The 24,370-nt window shown below is 43.6% G+C and overlaps 1 protein-coding gene across 1 annotated transcript in view; it reads left to right on the top strand.

Annotated features, from left to right (window-relative positions):
* The window catches only part of SH2B3 (SH2B adaptor protein 3), a 503,879-nt gene extending 481,554 nt beyond the window's left edge, over positions 1 to 22,325 (top strand). Inside the window, exon 9 of the mRNA XM_085636309.1 lies at positions 15,973 to 22,325. Coding sequence (XP_085492435.1) covers positions 15,973 to 16,277 — 305 coding nt within the window. The 3' untranslated portion in view covers positions 16,278 to 22,325. The remainder of the gene's footprint in view (positions 1 to 15,972) is intronic.
* The last annotated feature ends 2,045 nt before the right edge of the window (positions 22,326 to 24,370 follow it).

Raw genomic sequence — 24,370 nt, forward strand, 5'->3', positions numbered from 1 at the left:
GGAGATGGTTAGATGTCATCCATTTATCAACATGGATCAAGCAGTCTTTAAGACGTTGCTTAGTCTCGCTAGGGTCAGGACCTAAAGTGACCAGAATCTGCGTATCGCCTGCATTGGATATGACATCGAAGCCATATAGTCTGATCACTGCAGCTAAAGGGGTCATGTAAAGTTTAAAAAGGGTGGGGCTCAAGATAGAGCCCTGATGGACACCCATCTCTACTGGTCGCTCACAAGAGGTGATATTTCCCATCTGGACAGTTGTTCTGCGCTCTGCCAGGTAGCTACTGAACCATATCAGAGCCTTCCCCCTGACACCAACCTCCCAGAGTCGTTGTTCAAGAATCTGATGGGAGATGGTGTCAAAGGCAGCCGACAGATCGAGCAAAATGAGGATAACTGACTGGTGTCTATCTAAAGCTAATCTGATATTGTCAGTAACCTCGATCAGTGCAGTTTCCATGCTGTGCGCTGCTCTGAAGCCGGATTGAGAAGAATCTAAAAGTCCATGGCTTTCAAGATGGTTCACCAGTTGTTTATTCACGAGAGACTCCAGCATTTTCCCAAAATAGGGCAGTAAGAGATGGGTCGGTAATTTAGAAGTATCTTAGGGTCGGCCGATGGCTTCTTTAAAATTGGCCTGATTCTAGCTGCCTTCCAACATGAGGGAAAGTCAGATTCTGCAAAGGACTTGTTAAATAGGTCGATCAGTCCATCTAAGACTGTAGGTGCCATAATGGAATTTTATTTTGAAGGGAAAGAATCTGCAGGAGAGCCAGATTTTATTTTTGTCATGGCCTCAGTGACAGACTTATAATCACATTCCTTAAATTCATTTAAAAAACCGGGAGGGTCAGGTAAGGGGCAAGAGAGTGCTTCAATGCAGGTACGGTCGGGAGTAGAAGGGAAGGTCCAATGAATGTTCATAATTTTTTCCTCAAAGAATTCAGATAGGGAGTCCGTCCAATCTTGAGAGACAGTCACAGTGGATTGATTTGTAGGAATGGTGAATTCTTTGAGGATATGATGTAGTTCCCTGGAGGAATGTTTTGCCTTTTTTATCCGATTAATTAAATAGGATTTTTTGGCTAGTTTTATTTCGTTCATGTAGCCATGGTGCCGCTTTTTATAATTTTCGCGGTCCGCAGAATATTTTGTTTTCCGCCACAGTTTTTTGGCGGTTCTAGACATCCTTTTAGTGATTTTTAGTTGGTCAGTGAACCAGGTAGTAGTTCTGCTTTTTTTTTTTTTAACAACATATTTTATTGATTTTATTAAACGAACAACCAGCAGAGTTATCCAGAGATTATGGTGCAAGTACATCCCCCAGGGTACACATTGTGCTGATTTCCCGCCCCCAACCCCTAGTCCGCAAACATCAGACTCCCACTCCCACACCCACCCCACCCACCCCGTGTCAACACGTAGTCCCATCCGGCTCCGGGATGACATCATTACTATTATCCTAATATGTTTGTACACAGTCACCCCACACCTTATATTTATCTCCCCTGTCTCAACAGGCGTTCTATGGGATCCCCTGAATCGTCTGGAGTAAGTTGTGGCAGGTCCACACCCCTGTATATGGCCCATTTCCCCCATATCTTCCCATGTTTCCGGGGGCAGCCACGTGCCACAAAGACCGCAATCTCCGCCATCATACATTGGTCCATGGCTTTCTTCCACTTGCCTAGACGGGGCGGGGAGGTCCCCTTCCAGCTCTGCGCTATATCCCGCTTCGCCAACACGAGCCCCAGAAACAGTAAATGTCGTTTATATCTGTTCCCCCCGATGTCCTCGGTGCTATGTAGTAGTGTGAGTCTTGGCTCGAGTGGTAGCTCCCAGGCCAGAACGTTCCCCAAACACCCAAGGACCTTGCGCCAATAGGGTTGTATCGCTACGCAGAGCCATACTGTATGTAAGAACGTGCCTTCGGTCGCGCCACAACGTAAACCTATTGGGGACTGAATCATCCCCATTTTCCACAATCGCGTTCTAGTGTAGTAGACCCTGTGTAGGTATTTATATTGGATCAGGCGATATCTAGTGGAAACTGCTGTATAGCGGGGGCTCGCCAGTGCCTCTGCCCAATCATCATCAGTAAGGTCAGGGAGATCGGCCTGCCATCGCTCACGTGTCTTATGGAGATTGTGTTGCGCGCGTGTTGTAAGGGTTTGATAGATTTGTCGGATCTTATGAGGGCCTAGGTCTCCAGTCAAAAGGCGACTCTCTAGGGGGTTATATTCTGGTAGGGACGTCAGTGAACGCACCGCCGGCATCAACGCATGTCGAAGCTGTAAGTATCGGTAGAACTGGGATTTATGTAGGTCAAATTCGGTTTGTAGTTGTTGGAAGGATTTAATCGTGGGCCCTCGCATAACATCCCCCAACGTGGAGATTCCTATTGTATCCCACTCCCGGAATCCCTCCAGGGCCGCCACCGGCCGGATGAAGGCGCCGCGCCATAGGGGTGTCATCCCGGTAAGTTTCCCCCACCAGCCCATCATACGCACCACGCGCCGCCAGATCTGAATCACCGTACCGCATGCCGGAGGATGACCGGCTACTGAAGAGGAGTCATATAGTAAGTGTAGCAGCCGCGTGTGAGGGAGAGTTAAACGCTCCACCGCATACGCCGGATCTTGGAGCGACCCATACCACCAGTCGTTGACCACTAGCAGCTGGGAAGCCCAGTAATAGGCGCGCATATCCGCCGCTTCTATTCCCCCGCAGTATGTAGATTGTACACAGGTCGCCAGGGCCACCCGCACGGCGCCCCCTTGCCAGAGGAACCTGTTCAGCAGGGCGTTTACTTGCGTGAACCACGTCTGCGGGATCGGGTATGGGTAATTCTGGAGGCGATAAAGCATGCGGGGCAGTGAAATCATCTTAAAGATCGCCGATCGGCCATAGAGGGAGAGGGGTAGTTGCGACCATATCGTTGTGTCGTCCCGCACCGCCGGGAGAAGAGGGGCTATATTCCGAGCCCATGCCGCATCTTGATCTCGGGTCACGTAGACCCCGAGGTATTTAAACCCGTCGGTAGCTACAGTCACCTGGTTTGCCCAAGCCATGTGTCCTAGGTCCCCGCACACCGGGAATAAAATAGATTTAGAAGGATTAGCGCACAGACCAGACGTCTCACCGAAGATGCGGAGGATCTGAAGGACCCTAGGCCCCGAGACCCGTGGGTCAGCCATGTAAAATAGTACGTCATCTGCGTACAGGGCTATTTTGTCTGTGTAGTCCGGGGTCCATGACAACCCACGCATCACTGCGTCCCTCCTCACCCATTCGGCTAGTGGCTCTATAGCAAGCGCGAATAACAGTGGGGATAGTGGGCATCCTTGTCGGGTGCCACGAAGGAGCGGGAACGAGGCCGACCGATGACCATCCACCCGGACCGACGCCGTGAAACCCGTGTATAGGAGCTTGATATACGTCCGGAATCGGGGACCAAAGTTTACTGCCTCGAGGAGGCGGAAAAGGTATTCCCAACTAAGGGAGTCGAACGCCTTGTCTATATCGGCCAGCAGTACCGCGACCGGGCAGCCTAGCTTATGGGCTTCTGCTATCGCATTATGCAACCGTCGGATATTATGCCTCGTTGCCCGATGCAGCATAAAGCCTGATTGGTCCGGGTGGATCAGATCTAGTATGTATGTTCGTAGACGATCGGCCAAGACCTTTCCCAGTAGTTTAGGTTCAAAATTCAATAATGATATGGGACGATACGACCCCGGATCCTCAGGGGGTCTGCCCGGCTTCAGAAACACGACTAGTTCGGCATGTCGCCAATCGGGCGGTAGCAGTTGAGTCTCCTCGGCCTCTTGTACAACCTGGAGCAGATAGGGGCCTAGCGTCGGCATAAGGGGCCGCAGAAAGTCTCCGGGGAATCCGTTCGGTCCGGGGGCCCGACCCGGGCGGGTAGCCATCAGCGCCGCGCGGAGCTCGTCTAACGTGATGGGCTCCTCCAGTTTATCCCGTGCCTCGTCAGACAGGTAGTTCTGCTTTTAAGCTTAATGTTCTGTACAGGGGCAATTAGGTCCAATGTAGTTAAAATGGCTTAATTTAGTTGTACAGCTACCTGATTTACATTTGCTTCAGGGTCTATAAAGTCGAGACAAAAATTATCTTTAAATAGAGGCGAAGTTACTTTGCGCCAAGGCCTGCGCAATACGAATTCGCTATCTAAGTTTGGTTTCTTTTTAGGGATGGTCAGAATGGCAAATTTCAATAGGAAATGATTGGTCCATAATAGTGGTTCAGGGGTTTCAACGATCATTTCCGATACATTTGTGAAAAGAAGATCAAGTGTGTGGCCGGCGCAGTGGGTGGACCCAACCACCATCTGAGCAAGACCAAGAGTGCTCATATTAGAAAGTAGTTTGTCAGTGTCGGGATTTGAAAGCATTTCTGCATAATGATTGAAATCTCCAATCAGGAGAAAATGATCAGAAGCTAAAACATGGGGAGCAATAATTTCTAGTAACTGGTCAGAGAAATCACCCTTTGTACCAGGGGGCCGATAGACCAAGGCCCCTCTCCAAAAACCATTTGAAAGACCGGTGATCTTAAAAGTACATATTTCTATTTGACTGCATGACACATTTTCCAAGGCAAGAATTGTTAATACATATTTATAAGCGATAAATAAGCCACCCCTTCTTTTCTCATTTCTGTCGATCGAATAATTTTATATTGGGGGGGGGGGGGAACAAGCAATATGTAAATCCAGAAAGGCATATTTCTGTAGCCAGGTTTCCGTAATGAAACATATATCTGGGTCAATTTGATCTAATAAGCTCCATATCTCTAACGGATGTTTAGAGACAGAGCGAGCATTAAAATAGATAGCTCTAAGTGATGTAGAGGAAGCCTTGTATTGCTTCAAATCCCGGGAACTAATCGGTGCCTTAGGGTTAGTTAAGACAGAGGAGCGCCTGATTTCTGGGAACCAAAGCAGGTCCATTTCGCATATGCCAGAGCGTTTCGTAGAAAAATCATTTAAATCTTTTAGTTGGTTGCTCGAATATTGGATGAGACCCATTATCCCCGGACAGACAGAGGGGGAAAAAAAAACCAAGATACAATGTAAGAAGGGAAAGTACCTGTGTCTGAAACAAGATCTCGTCGATCAAGGGTTTCTGGCTGCGGACGGGCGTGGACGGGCGCAGACGGGCTTGCCTTTGGAACGCCGCTGCGCGCGTCCGCGCCTTTCGCCCTGCTGAAATAGGGAAGGGCGAAAGGAAGACTAGAGCGCAAACCTAGACTTCCGCTTACAGACCGGAAGCTGTGGTGACCCCAAGCGACCCTCCGTACAATCGGCACACGCCGTGACGGACCAGGGTCCGGGGCAGCTAACGGGTGGCAGAGCTATTTCAGAACAGCAATGGTGAGGGTTTAATGCAATTTAAAAATAATTAAGAACAGGCTAAAAATATATGTGCAAAATACGCAATTGTGCTTAGATCAATGGCATTATCTAAAAGTCAAGAGTACACGTATAAACAGCAGCAGTTACCGAATTCAAAACAGAGCGGTGCTACCTACTAGAAGGGCCCTCCTGCCATCTATATTTGATGTGGTCTGGTGGCTTATGCGTCCACTGTAGGGGCCTGTGTTTGACCTCATGGTCACAGGTTCTAATCCTGGGAGTACACTCAGCCTTTCATCCTTCTGAGGTTGATAAAATGACTATTGAGTTGGGTAACAATAATTCACTGTAATGTTTGCAAAGGGAATGTATTGTTGGCATTCAATTACTGCAAGATAAAGACATAATTTAAACATACAAGGATATAAAATAGAACGAATTAAGCTTTGGCAAAGTAATGTACTGGTCCACCAAAGAGCATGTGCACCCATGAGCAAGCAAAATGGTGTAACTAACGGTGCAAGAGAGCCAATGGCTGAAGTGGATCGACTCACTGTCCCATGTGGAGCAGAAGCAAAATGTGAATAATAGTTGAACAGACCAATGGATGAAGAATGCTCACTCAAAATCCTTCTAATCATGTATATACATTTTATTTAAGACATACTGCTGGCCACCGCTAAAAGCACCACATGCGCGGGGACCCAAAAAAAAAAAGAATGAAAATATATATATATATATATATATATATATATATATATATATATATATATATATATATATATATATATATATTCAGCATACGGTTAAAGTCGATTCCAACAGAAACCACACTGCACTCCCAGGGGATTGTTTCATTCGGCTTTTTTTTAATTGATGAGTTCACATCAACGCGTTTCGATGGCCTCTCGCCACCTTGTTCACGATAATGAAAAACCATTCGTTCCTCTTTTTAAAACAGACATGTGACGTACAAAACATAAATGAGGGACTATCAAATTATTTCATCAGCATGGTAAACGGTAGGTCAAAAGCTCCCGCCATTTTGAAATGTGTTTTCATTTCAATGCCTAGTACACATTAACTACATTGGTATTATGAACAGTTGTTCCAACATAATATTTTCATTGGCATAAATTGCTTGCAATTATTTACACATGCAATTTCTTGATCACATATAAATTTATATATACAAAAATCAAAACCTTAAAACATTTTGATTTCTCAACCTTTCTACAAGATAAACCGCAAGTGCTGACGATTATCTTCTTTCGTTTATAAAGTGCTAGTGCTTATTGATGTAAACATTTACACTTGATCTCAAATAAAGTGCTAGTGCATATATATCCTCTGTCTATATATATATATATATATATATATATATATATATATATATATATATATATATATATATATATATTCATTCTTTTTTTTTGGGGGGGGGTCCCCGCGCATGAGGTGCTTTTAGCGGTGGCCAGCAGTATGTCTTAAATAAAATGTATATACATGATTAGAAGGATTTTGAGTGAGCATTCTTCATCCATTGGTCTGTTCAACTATTATTCACATTTTGCTTCTGCTCCACATGGGACAGTGAGTCGATCCACTTCAGCCATTGGCTCTCTTGCACCGTTAGTTACACCATTTTGCTTGCTCATGGGTGCACATGCTCTTTGGTGGACCAGTACATTACTTTGCCAAAGCTTAATTCGTTCTATTTTATATCCTTGTATGTTTAAATTATGTCTTTATCTTGCAGTAATTGAATGCCAACAATACATTCCCTTTGCAAACATTACAGTGAATTATTGTTACCCAACTCAATAGTCATTTTATCAACCTCAGAAGGATGAAAGGCTGAGTGTACTCCCAGGATTAGAACCTGTGACCATGAGGTCAAACACAGGCCCCTACAGTGGACGCATAAGCCACCAGACCACATCAAATATAGATGGCAGGAGGGCCCTTCTAGTAGGTAGCACCGCTCTGTTTTGAATTCGGTAACTGCTGCTGTTTATACATGTACTCTTGACTTTTAGATAATGCCATTGATCTAAGCACAATTGCGTATTTTGCACATATATTTTTAGCCTGTTCTTAATTATTTTTAAATTGCATTAAACCCTCACCATTGCTGTTCTGAAATATTCATATATATATATATATATATAAAACATTTCACACATCAATGCAGCCCCTTTAAAAGAGGCTAATCAATGCAACAATGAGCAACTGCTTTTTCAACCACATACTATAGAATATAGACCACAGGAGGGCAAGCATTACTTGAACTCTTTTTAATGAGTACAATTAAAACTAATTTGCAAAGGAGCCAGTATTGTTAGCCCAAGAACAAATCTTTCCACTGGTGTCCCTTTCTCCATAAGTGGACAAAGAGAACGTATAAGACTTTAACTAGGTAGTTTAAAATGACTGTGGCAGGCTATGGGCTGCAGGCCACTTACACCAACTGAAAACTAACATGATAGTGATGTGGCTCAACACTTCAAAGCCTCTTATTTCTAAGATAGAGCTGCTTCATCTAGAAAGTTCCATCAATCAGTATGAAAATTACAATTATTCCCTCTCTGTACTCCCCATTCGCTCAAACATAACATAACGTGTATTTGTAAAGCACACGTTCACATAGAAGCGAATCTTGGAGCTGAATAACATACGTGGATAAGTTACTTACCTGTAATCCTAGTTCTCTTCCAGGGGTATCCTCATCAAAGTCATAAGCACTGAATATTCCTGCCCATGCGCGGGGACCCCGGAAATAATTAAAAAAACATATGAAAACATATATATCTACAGATATATATATATACATATATATATTATTTTTTCACACATCAATGCAGCCCCTCTAAAAGAGGCTAATCAATGCAACAATAAGCAACTGCTTTTGCAACCACATACTATAGAATATAGACCACAGGAGGGCAAGCATTACTTGAACTCTTTTTAATGAGTAGAATTAAAACTAATTTGCAAAGGAGCCAGCATTGTTAGCCTAAGTCCTATATTACTGCATTTAGTTGTGGTTTTCTACCTTTCACTCGACGTCTTATAGGTCTTAAAATGACATACAACCATCTCTTTTTGATCCTTGCCCCTCCTGTGGCAAGAAGAAGGCTAGATCTCTGTCTGCCTGACTCTCATTCCTCATAGACATGCCAGCATTTCAAACAGCTGTCTAGGCGCACTCTCAAGGAGAGAGAAAGGATACGTCTCTATGGACTTTCTGAGAGAAAGAAATCTACATCCAGAGGAAGGTCTCCGGTGAGACAGAAGGAAAAGAGGGCCAGGTCTAAGTAAAATTCTGATCTGTTCCCCATTGGTGTCGGGATCGGCGTTGAATTTACCAGCGGCGAAGAAACTGATGTTATCGTTGAGACCTCCACATTCGACGGTGCACCAAACGACGCCAAGATCGAAGACAACAATTTCGACGTCGAATCATCAGGTAACCGACCCTCCGTTGGCGTTAATCTGGCGACGCTCAACGTCGAGGAGTAGGTGTCCGTCAGTGTGGGCTCAGAGTTATACGTCGAGGTATAAGTCTCCGTCAGCGTCCTCTCTCAGGTGTTCAACGTCGAGACACAAGACTCCGTCAGCATCATCTTCTCGTAGACTATCGACGTCGAGGCACAAGACTCCGTCAACGTCATCACACAGGCGTTCGACGTCGGGGTACAAGACCCCGACGGTGCTCAACGTCGAGACAGGGGACTCCGTCGGCGTCAACTCAAGGACCATCGACGTCGAGGCACAGGTCTGTCCCCAGAGGGGGGTCGACATCACTGACACGCCGTTCAGCTTCGAGACGTCGTTATCCATCTTCCTCACGTTCACTGAGCATTTCTCCGTCACCATCACTGATGTAGAGGGCTAAATCGCCATTGGTGGTTCAGGACACAGTGACTCCACGTTCAACGTCGAGACACTCATCAGTCGGCATCAACCCATCACGCAAGTTCAAGACACTTAGTCATCGACTTCAAGGTCACTGGAGGTGATTATTTCAACGTCCAGCAGTCCAGCGTCTTCACCTGTACACCCCTGTTAACGCTCTGAGGCTCCTGCACAAGAAAAGAGGCAGAAATCTCCACCTGTGCACCTCTCTCCTAGGTGGATGTCACCTCTGCATCATTGGCAGAAATCTGGAGCAGCACAGGCACAAGGTCCTCAGGACTACTGCAGTCCTCTACGCAGGTCTCCACAGGCCGATCTGGTACAATCAGTAGATCTCTCTCCTACCACTCAATCGAGGGGTCGAGATCATATGCGTACTCCGGCAGCCTCCTCAAGAAGGAGTTCTAAGTCTCGGGGTCATCGGAGAAGGCGCAGGTCACCGAGACGTTCACCCTCTTCTACCCAATCTTCAAAGAGGGACTACTCTCTGAACCTTACAGACAGTCCACCTTCGAGGGTCTCTCCAGTGGATGATGTCAGTACTTTTAAGGACGTTCTGGCCAGAGGGGCAGCAAAGTTGAACATTGTTATGCCTACCCCACAGAGTTCATCCTCGGTGATTTGTTAGACTTTGTATAAAAGATCAGCAGCCAGACCGTGGTTACCAGGGCTCCTTCAGCTGGTTATGGAAACATTTCTTACACAGGCAACTCTCAAGACCATGCCAGCGAGAATCTTGAAGAAGTACAGGCCTCCGGAAGAGGATCCATTATTTCTTAGATCTGACCCACCTCCTGACTCTGTAATATATGCGGCTGCGAAAAAGACACATGCAGTGGCCTTCTCATCAACAGTTCCTCCCGATAAGGAAAGCAGAGCACAGGATTCATGGGGGAGAAAAGTCTGCGGCACGTCGGCCCCCAATTTTGAAGGTCTCCAGCGCCTCAGCGCCTCAGCGCTCTTAGGGCGTTATGATAGGTCCTTGTGGTACTCACTTCAAAGGTTTACAGAAAAACTGTTCTAAGAAGATCGCAGGGACTTTGAGGAGTTATTTCAGGAAGGAAGCTTGGTGGCAAATCAAGTTATCAGCACTGCAGCTGATGGAGCGACACTGTCTGCACACTCCTATGTACACGGAATCTGTGCCAGATGGTCATCCTTGCTTCGACTAACTGCCCTAAAACCAGAAGCTCGGTCACAGATCCTCAGCCTTCCTCTTTCAGGATCCTCCTTGTTTGGCACTCACACAGATGAGGAAATGTTGAGGATGAAGACAGAACTAGATACCCTGAAGGCAGTAGGGCTTGAAAGAAAAAAGGAGTTCAGACGCCGATACAAGCCATACGATCAGTGGCCCTTCCTTCAGAGGGTTCAAACCCTTCAGTGGCAGAGGCACTAACTTCAGCAGAGCCAATCAAAATCCCTCTATCCAGGATGTCGTGCTCCCAGAGGGAGAGAAGCCCCTCGTCAATCTACTGCCACAGCAAAAACTCAATCGAAGCAATGAGTGCTCAATTCCTCCATCGCTGTTTCCCACTCCAGGGTGGGGGGGGGGGGCGGAGTATAGCCAACCATCTGGAAGAGTGGTGCAGTATCACAAAAGACCAATGAGTATTAAGTACGCTGCAGAATGAGTACTCTCTACCTTTCCAGCATCGGCCCCCTACGATCCCCCCAGTAAAAACTGCGTGCCACCAGATGAAGATACTGCAGCAGGAAGTATCCACCCTCCTGCTAAAATTAGCAATTGAGGAAGTTCCTATATCACAGTGAGGTCGAGGGGTATAGTCAAGGTACTTCCTAGTGAGGAAGAAAGGTCAGAAATCAGAATACAGACCTATCCTAGATCTTAGTGCCCTCAACAAATCCATCAGGAAGGAGAAGTTTTGCATGTTGACTCTCCATCAAATATATCCTCATCTCCAACAAGGGGATTGGATGTGTTCGCTGGATCTTCAGGATGCATACTTTCACGTCCCAGTCAATCCACATCACAGAAAGTTCCTGAGTTTTCTGGTGGGATCGACCCATTACCAGTTTAAAGTCCTGCCCTTCGGGTTGGAGTCGGCTACCCGAGTGTTAACAAAATGCATGGCAGTAGTAGCAGTTGCTCTACAGCGCAAAGGGATCTTTGCCCTTATCTCGATGACTGGCTTCTGAAAGGTCCTTCTCCCCAGAGTGTGATAACCCACTATCAACAGTGTCTAGATTTTTGCCAACGACTGGGTCTCCACGTCAACTTCTAGAAATCGACTCAGCATCCCACGCAAAGAATCCACTACATGGGTGCAACAATAGACTCCGCAATAGGAAAAGTGTTTCCTGCGGAGGAGAGACTGTCATCTATCACTCTTAAATGCAAGCAGATTCTGCGCAGCAACTTCCCTCCAGTCCGTCAGGTTGCCTCTCTCCTGGGGTCGACGGCATCGTGCATTTTTCTTGTCGCCAACGCCGGGCTAAGGAAGCGTCCTTTACAGCAGGATCTTGAGGACAAGTGAGATCATCGAACGGCTCGATGGGATGACAGGATGTCAAAAGCAGCCAGAGCATAGATTCCTTGGTGGATGCGACAGGAGAATCTGTTGATACGGGTTCCATTCCATCAGTCTCCTCCCTCTAAATCATTAATCACAGATGCTTCACTCCAGGGTTGGGGAGCACACATGGGTTTCCTCCAGACTCAAAGTCGATGGTCGGCAAAAGAATGATTGTACCACATCAACATGCTGGAGCTACGAGCGGTGCATTTAGCCCTCAAGGCCTTTCTCCCATCCATCCAGACCAGTCCCATTCTAGTACAGACGGACTATACGAGCACCATGTACTATCTGAAAAAGCAGGGAGGGACTCTATCGCGGTCTCTGGAAGCCCAAGCTCTCTGGCATTGGCTCCTTGTAAGGAATTTGACAATTACAGCAATACACCTGCCGGGAGAGCAGAGTTCACAAGCAGACGCCTTCAGTCATCACTTCGAGGACCAACAGGACTGGGTTCTAAACTACGAAGTCGTCAAAGAAATTTCCCACGAATGGGGTTGTCCAAGCATCGATCTTTTCACGGACGACACAAACAAAAAATGCTGCTACTTTGCCTCAAGGTTTTGTCGACCAGGGTCGAGAGGAAATGCCCTTTTGATCAACTGGTCAGGAGGCTTTGTATATGCTTTTCCCCTTCCTCTCATACCGAAGGTTGTAACGAAGTTCTCCTGCTCCGAGGCGAGGATGATTCTGATTGCTCCCGACTGCCTTGGCAGTGGTGATACCCCGACCTTCTGCACCTGTCCGAATGCCCACACAAGAGACTGCCGTGCAGACTGGACCTGCTGTCCAAGGTTACGGGAGCATTCATCACCCCAACCTTCCATCACTGAACTTGGCAGCATGGCTCCTGAGATCCTCTAATATGGTAATTTAGGACGCCCTCAGGACTGCATGACCATCTTGAAAGAAGCAAGAATACCTTTCACAAGACACTCTTATGCTTGTAAATGGAAGCCTTTCTATTTGTGGTGTGTGCAAAATGATTACCATCCTACCAAGAGGCAGGAGTAAGTGATTTTAAGTGATTTTAAGTGATTTTGCCTTACCTACTTCACTCAGCTAAGGCAGGTCTAAAATTCTCCTCCATAAAAGTACACCTGGATGCCATTACGGCATACAGGCGGTATCCTTCTCAACCTTCTTTCTTTCAAGGGCAGGTAGTGAAGCACTTCTTGCAAGGGTTACAGAAGGTTTACCCTCCTATTCGACCTCCTTCACCTCCCTGGGAGCTGAACCTGGTTCTATCTAAACTGATGGGACCCCCATTCGAACCGATCCACAAAGCAACCCTCCAACACCTAACGTGGAAGTTAGCCTTTTTGGTGGCAATTACCTCAGCTCACAGGGTGAGAGAGATTCAAGCTCTCTGCTCAAAAGAACCATACACAGTCTTTAATCTCAATAGAGTTGTTTTCAGAACCCACCCCTCCTTCCTTCCGAAGGTGGTGGCGATTTCCATGTCAACCAATCCATCTTGCTGCCTACATTTTTCCTAACCCCTCTACACCAGCTGAGAGGTCCCTTCACTCTTTAGACCTGAAAAGGGTTTTGAAATTCTACTTGGACAGGTCTAAGGAAATTAGAAAAATCTTATCAACTGTTCATTAATTACAGGTAAATCAGAACAGGTTTTCCAGCCTCCAAGCGTTCCATCTCCAGGTGGATAGTGTCATGTATCAAACTGGCTTATCATTTAGCACAAAATCCACTTTGGTCTAGGCCCAAGGCTCATTCCACTAGAGGAAAGGCAGCTACAACGGCTTTTCTTAACAATGTACCGATTTCTGAGATCGATACATACGTTTACGAGACAAGACACTATTGTCTTGATTCTGATACCAGAGCAGACACTCAAGTAGGCCAGGCTTCCTTGAGGAATTTGTTCCAACGCTGAATAAAGTTGATTGGTTTGTTTGGTCATTTCTTCTCATTTGCCTGCAGGCAGAGGATGAGCTTGCTATTCGATTCAGTACTTATTACTATTGATGAGGATCCCCTGGAAGAGAAGGATAAGTTACTCACCTGTAATCCTAGTTCTCTTCCAGGGGTATCCTCATCAAAGGCATAAGCAACCCACCCGCCTCCCCAGGCAAATGAGACTCCTGTACTCAATATCTTTGTACCCTGACCCTCGGGTCTCCGCAAAGAACAACTGACCTAACTGTCACCCCCGAGGCATGATGGGAAGCTGGGGGTCATGGCTGCCTTAAAGGCATGATGCCAGTTTTTGTGTTATTGCTTTCATTTTCTATGCTATTGGTTTTCGAGGCTAACAATGCTGACTCCTTTGCAAATTAGTTTTAATTCTACTCTATACTATTCTATAGTATGTGGTTGCAAAAGCAGTTGCATTGATTAGCCTCTTTTAAAGGGGCTGCATTCATGTGTGAAAAAATGATTGATCTATATATATATATATGTGTGTGTGTGTGTGTGTTTTTCTTATTATTTCTGAGGTCCCCGTGCATGGGCGGGAATATTCAGTGCTTATGACTTTGATGAGGATAGCCCTGAAAGAGAACTAGGATTACAGGTAAGTAACTTATCCACATCTGTTATTCAGCGCCAGGATTTCCTTCTAGAAACAAATACAGGTTAGGTTATATTTGAGCGAATTGGGAGTACAGAGAGGGAATAAACGTAATTTTCATACTGATTGATGGAACTTTCTGGAAGAAGCTGCTCTATCTTAGAAATAAGAGGCTTTGAAGTGTTGACAGTGTTGCACCACATCACTCCCATGTTAGTTTTCAGTTGGTGTAAGTGGCCTGCAGCCAATAGCCTGCCACAGTCATTTTAACCTACCTAGTTAATGTCCCATAGGTTCTCTTTGTCCACTTACGGAGAAAGGGAGACCAGTGGAAAGATTTGTTCTTGGGCATCTCGTTTTGGGCAGGGTTGGATGCGGGCGGTAGTTAGGTGAAAACCATTTAATTAACAATGTGAATAAAAGGGGATGGATCAGTGGGGTAGAGGGAGAAGGACACAAGCTAGAGTGGCTTGTTATGAAATCTGCATTTGTGAGTGAAATTTCAGCGCAGAGTTGGTCAAGAAAATGGTGTTGTTCGACTTGACATTCATGGCTAAGTTGGAGTCCTCAAGTTCCATGGTGGGGTGAAGTCTGTGGAAAGTCTAAGATGGTGTCCAAGCCTGCCAGCAGTGACTATCTTGGGTTGTAGGGGAAGGTGATATTTGTGTTCAACAGATGTGGCAGGGGTGGGTGCTAGGGTGTGGTGTAGAAATGGTGACTGTTTTGTTAAGCATGAGGTCCATACCACTACTGTGGCTGAGAACCAGAGAGCATGAAAGCGAGTGGGCTGCTGGAGTGGTGGTATCTTTTGGATGAGTCCAAAGACTGCAGCTTACTGTTGAGGGACTGTGAGTGAAAGTGGGACCGACGACAGTGGTTTTGTGGCACAAGTGTTTGGTGTTCTATAGGCAGGCTGGAAATTACTTCGGTATAGTGGAAGCTGTATGTTAACTCAATGGTTATGCAGGGTGGGGGATGTTTTTCCAGGCTGGGTTGGGCGGTGGGAAGAACTGTTTGTATGAGCATCGGGGATTAGGACAGAAATGCAGGATTAAACCTGAATGCAGGCTTCTCTGGATTTAAAGAATTCAACCTAAATGATTAACTTACTGATACATCTATTAAATATTCATGGTCTGTGGCACTACCTTTTTCTTAGAAGTACAGGTGATAACCAATGAACCTTTCCAAATCTTGTCTGAGAAAAGAAAGTAGGACACAGTCAGTGGAAGCATACCTGCTCTAGTGTACATGATATTATTTAATATACAGTGATTAAGCAAAGCTGTACTTCTTTTCCACTTAATTTAGGCGGAGTCTGCAGGACTTTCCCATGCCTCTTACACCATACTCTTCATTTGCAGAAGCCATCTTCATGGAGGCAAGCAAGCCTGCATGTTCCTGTGTGCACTCTTTGTGGGGGTTCTACACTTGTGTATTTCATTATCTTAGACAGGTCTTTGCCGAGAGGGGCTTCAGCACCGGGAAAGGATCATGATATGGCGTACTGGGAACAATATTTAGTACATATTCTATTAGATTTTTAATGGTCTTCCGGTTTACTCGATTAACTAAATCTAATTACTTATTTCTTTTCCTTTATTCAGGACCAAGCACCTCAAGCAATACTTTACAACCTCTGTCGATACATCGCTGGAGTTCCGACCACAGTGCCCTGCACGTTCAATCTCATGGCCACCCAAGGGAAAACCATATGGACGATGTGCACCACTCGCCTCCCACTGAGCAAATTTTTCACTTTCTGCCTTCCCGAGAAGAGCTAGCCCGCAGCCTTCGAAACCGCGAAGCATCAGGGGTCCATGTGACCCTTCAGTGGGACTCTGACAATGACGCGGAGTCCCCAGCCAGAGGACACATGCGGGCGATTGACAATCAGTACACACCCCTCTGACAGGGTGGCCAGTGTGCTGCTCTTGAGTAGGCAGCAGAGTATGCTCGTCAACTCTCAGAACTTTTGTCAAATACCTTATGCATTTCTGAAAGAATGTAACCTTAAAGTTTTTTGTTATTGGGCGACAGGGAGTCGAAATATCTAAAGTGTACACTCCAGTTTGGGTGTGTTTGTTTCATTAGGCCTGTTGAAGGGCCTGTTTTAAGCCTATAATCAACCACACAGCTTTTTCCTAACTGTTTACAGATGCAGTTCCCTTTGGCTTGCCGGATTCTAGAACTTTAAACCTGTGCCTTGAATTTCAGTACACTTTGCGTAGGTTACTGTTTAACCTTCGTTAAAGGTTGTGTAGCCTAACCTATAAATATCTTCTCAGGGCTTTTAAACTAGAAGGCCCAATTTAATCCCCTACCCCACTTGCCTACTTTTGTTTTATCTCAGCATCTTACTCTAGCTCACTAGGCTAGAGAGTAAGATGTTGATGCATCACTATTACTCCAGTTGTGGATGCATGTTCTGATTTTTTACTTTATTAGTGCTTGAGTTTTCTAAACAAAAAAATGAAACCCACTTAAAATATTTGTTTCAATTAATTTTCTAAGTGACATGTACAAAATGCGCAGCCAATACAAATTCAAATCAAAGTTCAGTAATTGTTGTCCACCAGCCTAACTTTGAAGTTGCATTTTTCAGCTTAGACTACTTGGGGGGAAGAAGGATAACGAGTGGACTAATAGTGATTGGTTGAATACTTGTCAGATTTGAAAACAATGGGTGTTGTATAATTACTGGGACTGTGTCCCTCCTGGATTAGCAAAGCTTCTCCAGTTTAACAGGAGAGGAAGTGGAGAAGGGTGAAGGTAAGTTGCAGATGTACTTTTGTGATAGGGGAAGACTAATATGCGGGCTAGATTACTTTTACCTGCAAACTGGCATGAGTTGCTAGGGTTCTAGTGGGATTATTGTATTCCGGAATCTGACACCTGATGAAACACCTGGTAAAACAAATGGTTTATGTGGCTGGGTCTACAGTTAAATTCCCAAATGGAATGTAGGTGTTTGATATGCCCGAGCAGTAGTATTCTTCTCGACCTCCTATCCATTATTCAAAGGAAGTGCAATCAAAGCTCTTGATTGGTTTTGTGTTGCTACCCATGAATTGACGTCTTTATTTAATTCACAAGCTAGTGTACAAATCTTAAATTTGGGAACGATCGCCAGGTTAAAAACATAAATTACCCTTTATAAATGCTCCTTTTTATAAGATTTGAAGGAAAGGTAGTGAAGGTGGCACAGATGCAAAATTGCACATCCCACCAGTTGATTTTCTGACTCTTACATGGCTCTAGGAGAAACATGTATTGACCAAAAATACAAAATGTAAATTTTAAATAGAAGTATCCATAACAGATATTTTAACTGAAAAATAGTTATACAAGTCCCCTCTAGTAAGGAATGCACTTGGAAAACAGACGGTCTGCTTGAGAGGAGGGACGTATAAGGCACATGTGTAAAGTTGAACAGATAACAATTTCTACAACATTTTACCTCAAATTCGATGTTTCTTCAAACGCAGCTTCGAGAGACCTTAACCGTTGCTTGCTTAAAAATACTAGTCTGTTTTGTTACTAGAAACCTTAATAGTTTTGTAAAGAAAGCTATGCAGATTGCTACCATGCCTAACATCTGTGTCAGGGTGTCTTAACACCGAGTTTGGCCTATTTTCAATATTTTTGTACATTATATTCTCAGGAAAATTGTTATGCATTTTGTTATTTAAATGTTGAGGGCGCCTGCGATCAGCGATGTGTATAGTTCGCATATCATTTGTCCATTGTGGGCCATCTTGTTGGGACGTTAGAACATTTTAAATATGGACGTCTCCGCTGCAGAGAAACGCTTATTGCCTTCTCCCCATCTGACCCAGCTCACAATTAAAAAGCAAGTTGGATGTCATTAACGAGCAACTTGCTTCTTTATTACGGCCAGACTCCTCTCTCCTTTGCTTTTAACTGTTTCCTTGTGTTGACATTGTTCGGTATTAACAGAACGCCTGTAGAACTCCTTCTAAGAAGTCGTAACCTGTTGAGTTCGTTGTTTTCAGATGAGACAAGCTGCCTTATTTTTGCACAATTGAAGGGAAACCTTTGAACGCATTTGAAGAATTTATTTTCTTGCCTGCCCACTCGACTTGTATCAGGGGATGTAGGGTAATACCCAATTCCTGTAATTGCATTGCCACAAACCGAAATCATTCCATGACTGTGAATTTAGAGGTGAGTGAAACACACTTCCTGAAGGTTGTTTCCATTCACTGGTGCTAAATTCGGACCATCTAATTGCTAGTGGGCACAAACATCCAGTCCAGGAACGTCTTATTCATCATTTATGATGAAGTCTTACTAGTTCCTTCCAAATAAAACAATCATGTTAAATGCACAGAAAACCACTTAGAAGACAATTACTTTCAGACCCCTTGGATTATGTAATAGATATCTATGGCTATTATATCTTCCTCATAACTTTTTGTTTTCAGTTCCGGTAACATTTTTAAAGCAACTCCATCTTAAATGAAGAGTGCCATAGTGTCTGGTACTGATGGTAGTGTTGTATGGCAGCAACCACCAAGATGGAAAACAAGTTCTTTACGCAGGAGAGTTGTCTGTCACAGTAGCTACTGCACATGTGAAGACAGTACATGTAAGAGGTAAACAAACTAATAAAGTCAGCAGTATCGTTTTGGGGTATGAGCTTTAGTTTCGTTTACGTTGAGTACCATTAAGTCTAGATTCCTTTCTTTGCATGCCAAAGTCACAACAGCTGGTGAACACCTCAATCATAGCTGTTTTTGACACACAGGAGGGTATTTTCAAACTTTTTGTATGGACGCTTGCATGGTGCAAAGCTCTGAATTGATTTACTTACCATTGAAGACCTGTGCGTACAGCGCCATGCAAGTGCCTGAATAACCCTCTTAAATCTAGGCCCTAGTTTTATATGGAATGGGACCTGCTCTTAGACCCATATTTCATGTGTCTCTTGTAGGTTGCACAGCCCTAAACCTTCTGTGTTTGCATTCAGAGAATTCTGTTTGGAAGTTCACATTTGAAATATTATGTTACCTCACCAAATCATTGTAACTTACATACTTTGTGTAAAGTGGGTGGAGCATTTAAATTTCAACGAAGGGCGTTCATTTCTCACAAACATTGTTCTAAAATACCTCCATCTTTAAAATTAACATCTTGGTCTTCAAATAGAATTGTCTTTAATTAAGGTCAGGTTAAACACACTGATTCCAGATTAAGGCTACTTACACAAGTTCATGTTAAAAGCATCCACCTGGTCTCAATTGACAATAGTTAAGAAACTGTGTTAGGAAACTTGTGGTTTAGCAATTCATTGGGGGTGAAGAGAAGCAGATACATCTGTAAAATATACCTATCAATTGCAGTACCCAATATATATACCCTTACAATGGCCGCTTGCCTGTTTCATTGTTTTCTAATTCAAATAAATAATTTTAAAAAATCCCCAACAGAGTAACGTAGGAATTAATAAGAGTGAAAAGGCCTGTTGGATTAACATCTTGTGCAAAAAAGAGTCTGGTGAATTTATAAAAAGGAACATTTAAGTGCCGTTTCCTTTTCATGTACAATACATTTTGTCTCAACTCTCCGTAGAGAGATCCTAGTAAAGCAAGAACTTTTGGAAAGTTTCCCAGTTAATTTACACACCACAGTTCCTCATTCAAAGGAAGCATTTCCAGCCCAGTCCTGTAACATATTTGTAGATCCCACTAGTTTCACCTTCACTGTATTACTATTGCTAGAAGGGTAGTTGAACTGTAGGGACAGAAAAAGGCAGGGATGTGTTAAGGTTCTAATGTTGTGAATAGATGTTAATGGGGGATTTTTAAAGCACTTTATTGTTACGGCTGTCATATCTTTCATGACACCTGTGGTTCTGAACTGTAACATTAACCCACCACCATTCACATCTCTGTTAGGGAGACAGAATGATATGTGGAGTAATAGTCTGTCATTTTTATCAGGAAGTGTCAAGACAGTTGCAGTAAGTGAACTGACGTCTTTTCCAAGTTCTTAACTCTTGCAGGGTTTAAAAAACATCAAAGAGCCCAGTAATGGTGCTCTGATAGAAACTATTTACATTTAAAAACACATTTTTTATGGTGTAGTTTTCGTTAACTCTGGTGTTGAAAATGCATTCTCCGGCTGCCCTTGTTTCCTTTTAAATGTTGAGGCTTTTCATTTAACAACAAACAGCATAATCCTAAATCAATACCAGGACTGGATTTGTCCTAGCTACTGTACAATTTGGATAGCTGCATGTGTGGTCCACGCTCTTCCTCCTTGAATAGTCAGTGTTCATATGTGGCCAAAGAACACCTTGAACATTTTGACTCGATGTGTTAGATCGTTTGTCAGCAGCCTCAGGAGACCAGGACCCAAGAATGTAGCTCATTTGCAAGGTGAAAAATTGTGGGTGCTAGTTGAGGAGACGTGACAGGGGATTGAAGTGGCAAGCGACATGTAGGTTAGGGTAGTCATAAATGAGTGTTTTTGTACGCTATATGCAGTCAGGCTGAAGCAAACCAAAAGACTACCTATACAGACCCCTCTGTGTTTGGCAACTGTTCTAGCAATATTACTTTTTTTTAGGGCTGTGCAAGCAAAGTCTTGACCTGTGCAATTTGTTAAAATAATCTCTTTAAAAGTAATACAATCTAATCAAGCCTAAAGATGAGCTAAGTGTGTACCTTCCTTTTGGATGAAAGATACATCTGCTCACACTAAAAGACAGCTGTAATCTCTTGTGATCACCAAATTATATACATAATAGGTTGAGTTATTGAAAGCACTGTTCCTAAGTGTGATATTTATGATATGCCAAATTGCAATAGTGTTTATTGCTTGAGTTTTTTCCACAGTGCTTTGAATCCGTCCTAGTCAATGTTCAATGCCAACATGTATGACAGTAACATAAAGAAAACACCTAAAACAATACATTTGACCTAGTTTCTAACCATGGGTGCCAGCAGTTTAAGATGGCTATGAATGCCTTACAGCTCAAATCAAAATATTCATAGTGTATCCGAAAAAGATCCAAAATAATTATATTTTTTCCCCCCTAAATTTTTATTTGTTAAAATACACATGATATGTGAGGCTGCTTTCTCCAAACCAAGTTATGCTAAAACAAATACCCGTCAGGAAAAAAATTGACCATATAAAAGTCATGACCTGGTCACATTATTTTAATCTGCTCTTTAGTACTTGGCATTTCTGGTGGGATCAAATCTTGATCACAAATGGGAATACATTTTTTTAAAGTTGTCGTTCTTTATAAATAAATAAAAATTCAGAACATGCCACGCCTGCTACTTTGGGTTTTCTGTTAACATGTTCTCTTTTAAAAGTGCAATACCACCATACAGCTCATGGTCACTGAAGACATAGTATACTTTGTACAGTCTAATTGCTCACTTGACTTACACTGACACCAGAAAGGCCAATCCAATTAAAAGGAAATTTGAATAAACTTTTATTTAATGAAATATACACAATGTACCTAACCTATTTTCTACTGACCATAGCGTGTACATTGAAGTTGCAAATTCCTAAGGAAATATGAATGTAAATCTGGATAATATTTTAAGTATTAAATGGAATATTTATTATATAAGCACTGGGATGTTGCTGTGTGTAGGAGTTACAATCCGTAGTATTATTTACATGTGAAACCCCTGCTTCAAATGATACATTAGAGAAACATAACTGGCTTCCCAAATGTTTTAACCTGTACTTTTTTATATATTGCCAGGATCCTTTTTATCAAAAGCATTACGAATACAAAGTATTTTTGTATTTTATTAAAATAACACTGTGATACAACCTAAAAGCAATAGGTTAAAATATGCCTTTCCATTTTCTACAGACGTTCTATGCAAATAAATGTATATGTAGAGTCACTTTGGAATAATGTTTGAATATTTCTAAAGCAAATAAAACATCTGTTTATAATCCAGTTTGTAAGCAACAGTTCTTGTACAATAAGACATTCACTCAGTAAGGCACCCACTGGAAAAATAAAATCATAAGGGGCTGTGAACTATTTTGACAAGCAAACCTCAGATTGCTTATTTTTTCCTGTAAAAATCTATGAAAAGCAATAATCCAGTTGAAGACCTATCTAGGAGCGAAAAGAGGCATAGAACGAATGTCTACAAATACGTTTAAGGAATGCCCCTGTCTAACGAGGTGAAGACGTGCAACAGATTTGAAGCTTAATCCTGTGAGGTGTCCCTGAACAGACGTCACTAGGGTTAAAGAAGTGCAAACTACCTCAAAGAGCGTGTCCTCTGTAGGGGGAAAAGGGGGTTCAGAGGATGGGAAGGAAAAGAGAACAAAACATGCCTGGCATCAATGAAGGAATCTCTTGGCATGGTATTTCCTGGGTCTAGGATTTGTCCTCAGATAATAAGTAGGAGAACAACATTAAAGATTGAACTGAGTAATAATATATAACATGCAATTGTAAGAAATGACTCACTTTATCCTGCAGATGAGTTGGCACGGACCAGTTCGGAAAGCATAAGGAAACCTCCCAGGACCCTGAAGGTGCCAGCAACGGTGGATGCTGACAAACCACCACACACAGTCTTGATGAATCAATCTTTGAGTGATGGTGACAAAAGCCAGCAAAAGGAACACAAACCGAGGCAGGGACAAGCACTTTCAACAGCTCTACAAAATATGAAAACTTGTCTTGCACCATCTTGCTAGTTTGGACCTGTTTCATAGGAACCTCGGACGAATATGCGTTCTCCACTTCCTCTATTGGCCCCAACCAGGAAGTGAACGTTTCTACAATGCTGAATGTTTGTGTAGCCAGAAACCAAGAGCCCGTCCTCTACAATCTCTAGTCTTTCTTGTCAAAACTATGTTTTTCGCATCTGTTTTATACATCTAAGTTTTCCTGGGTCAAATCCTGACAAGAAGCTTTCACTACAGCAAAAGGAGTTACTGGATTGTAAATCTTAAGCATCCTCTGAGTTTTGTGATAAGGATCCATGCAAGCAAATATTAGGAGTACGTTGGGTTGGTAGCAGCCTAGAACCATCAAAGGATTTCAAGGTAATATATTGTTATTGTTAATTCAATCTTGTATAGCGCATATATACCGGCAGGTCTCACAGCGCTCAGACAGAGGAAAAAACAAGACAACGAAACAGGCTGGGTCCTTAGATACTGAAAGATTGCACAACCAGATCAAACGCTTCTCTGAAAAGGAGGGTTTTAAGTTTTCCACGGAAGGGAAGAAGTCTAGATTCCTTCCGTAGCTCTCCGGGCAACTAATTCCAGAGTTGAGGCAGGAGGATCGAAAAGGCTCTCCCTCCTTTAGATGCGAGGTTAAAACGAGGACCTATTATTCTACTGGCTTCTGCTGAGCGCAGCACCCGTCCTGGCACGTATTTGAGTACACGTTCTTTTATGTACTCAGGGGCATGTCCATAAAGGGCTTTGTGTGTGATACACAGACCCTTGAACTTAGCTCTTTGCCTAATGGGTAACCAGTGCAGTTCACTCAGCAGAGGGGTAGCATGAGTTCTTCTAGGTAATCTAAAAATGAGCCTGGCTGCATCGTTCAAAACTATCTGCAGTTTGTCAACTTCTGAGGTAGCCCAACATATAGTGCATTTCCATAGTCAAGTCTAGAGACTATCGTAGCAGCTACTATTGTCTTCATGGTCGAGACCGAGAGGAGGGGAACAAGTTTCCGCAGCTGTCGCAGCAGACCGACACAAGTACCGACCACCGTGTTAACCTGGTTAGTCATAGAAAGTTCAGAGTCGATCTTTATACCCAGACTTTTCACCACAGGTACTGGCATGGGGGGGGCTCCTATCTCCTGAGGCCAAAAAAGATCATTCCAGGGGTTACCTTTAGTTGAAATGGCAAGGACCTCCGTTTTATCAGGGTTGATTTTTAAAGAGTTAGCCGCCATCCAGCCAACTGTGAACCTGAGTATGCTCTGAGCAGACTTGAGCGAGGGCCGAGTTCTCAATCCTT

This window comes from Triturus cristatus, chromosome 11 (genome assembly GCF_964204655.1).
Source record: "Triturus cristatus chromosome 11, aTriCri1.1, whole genome shotgun sequence".
Taxonomy (NCBI): Eukaryota; Metazoa; Chordata; class Amphibia; order Caudata; family Salamandridae; genus Triturus; species Triturus cristatus.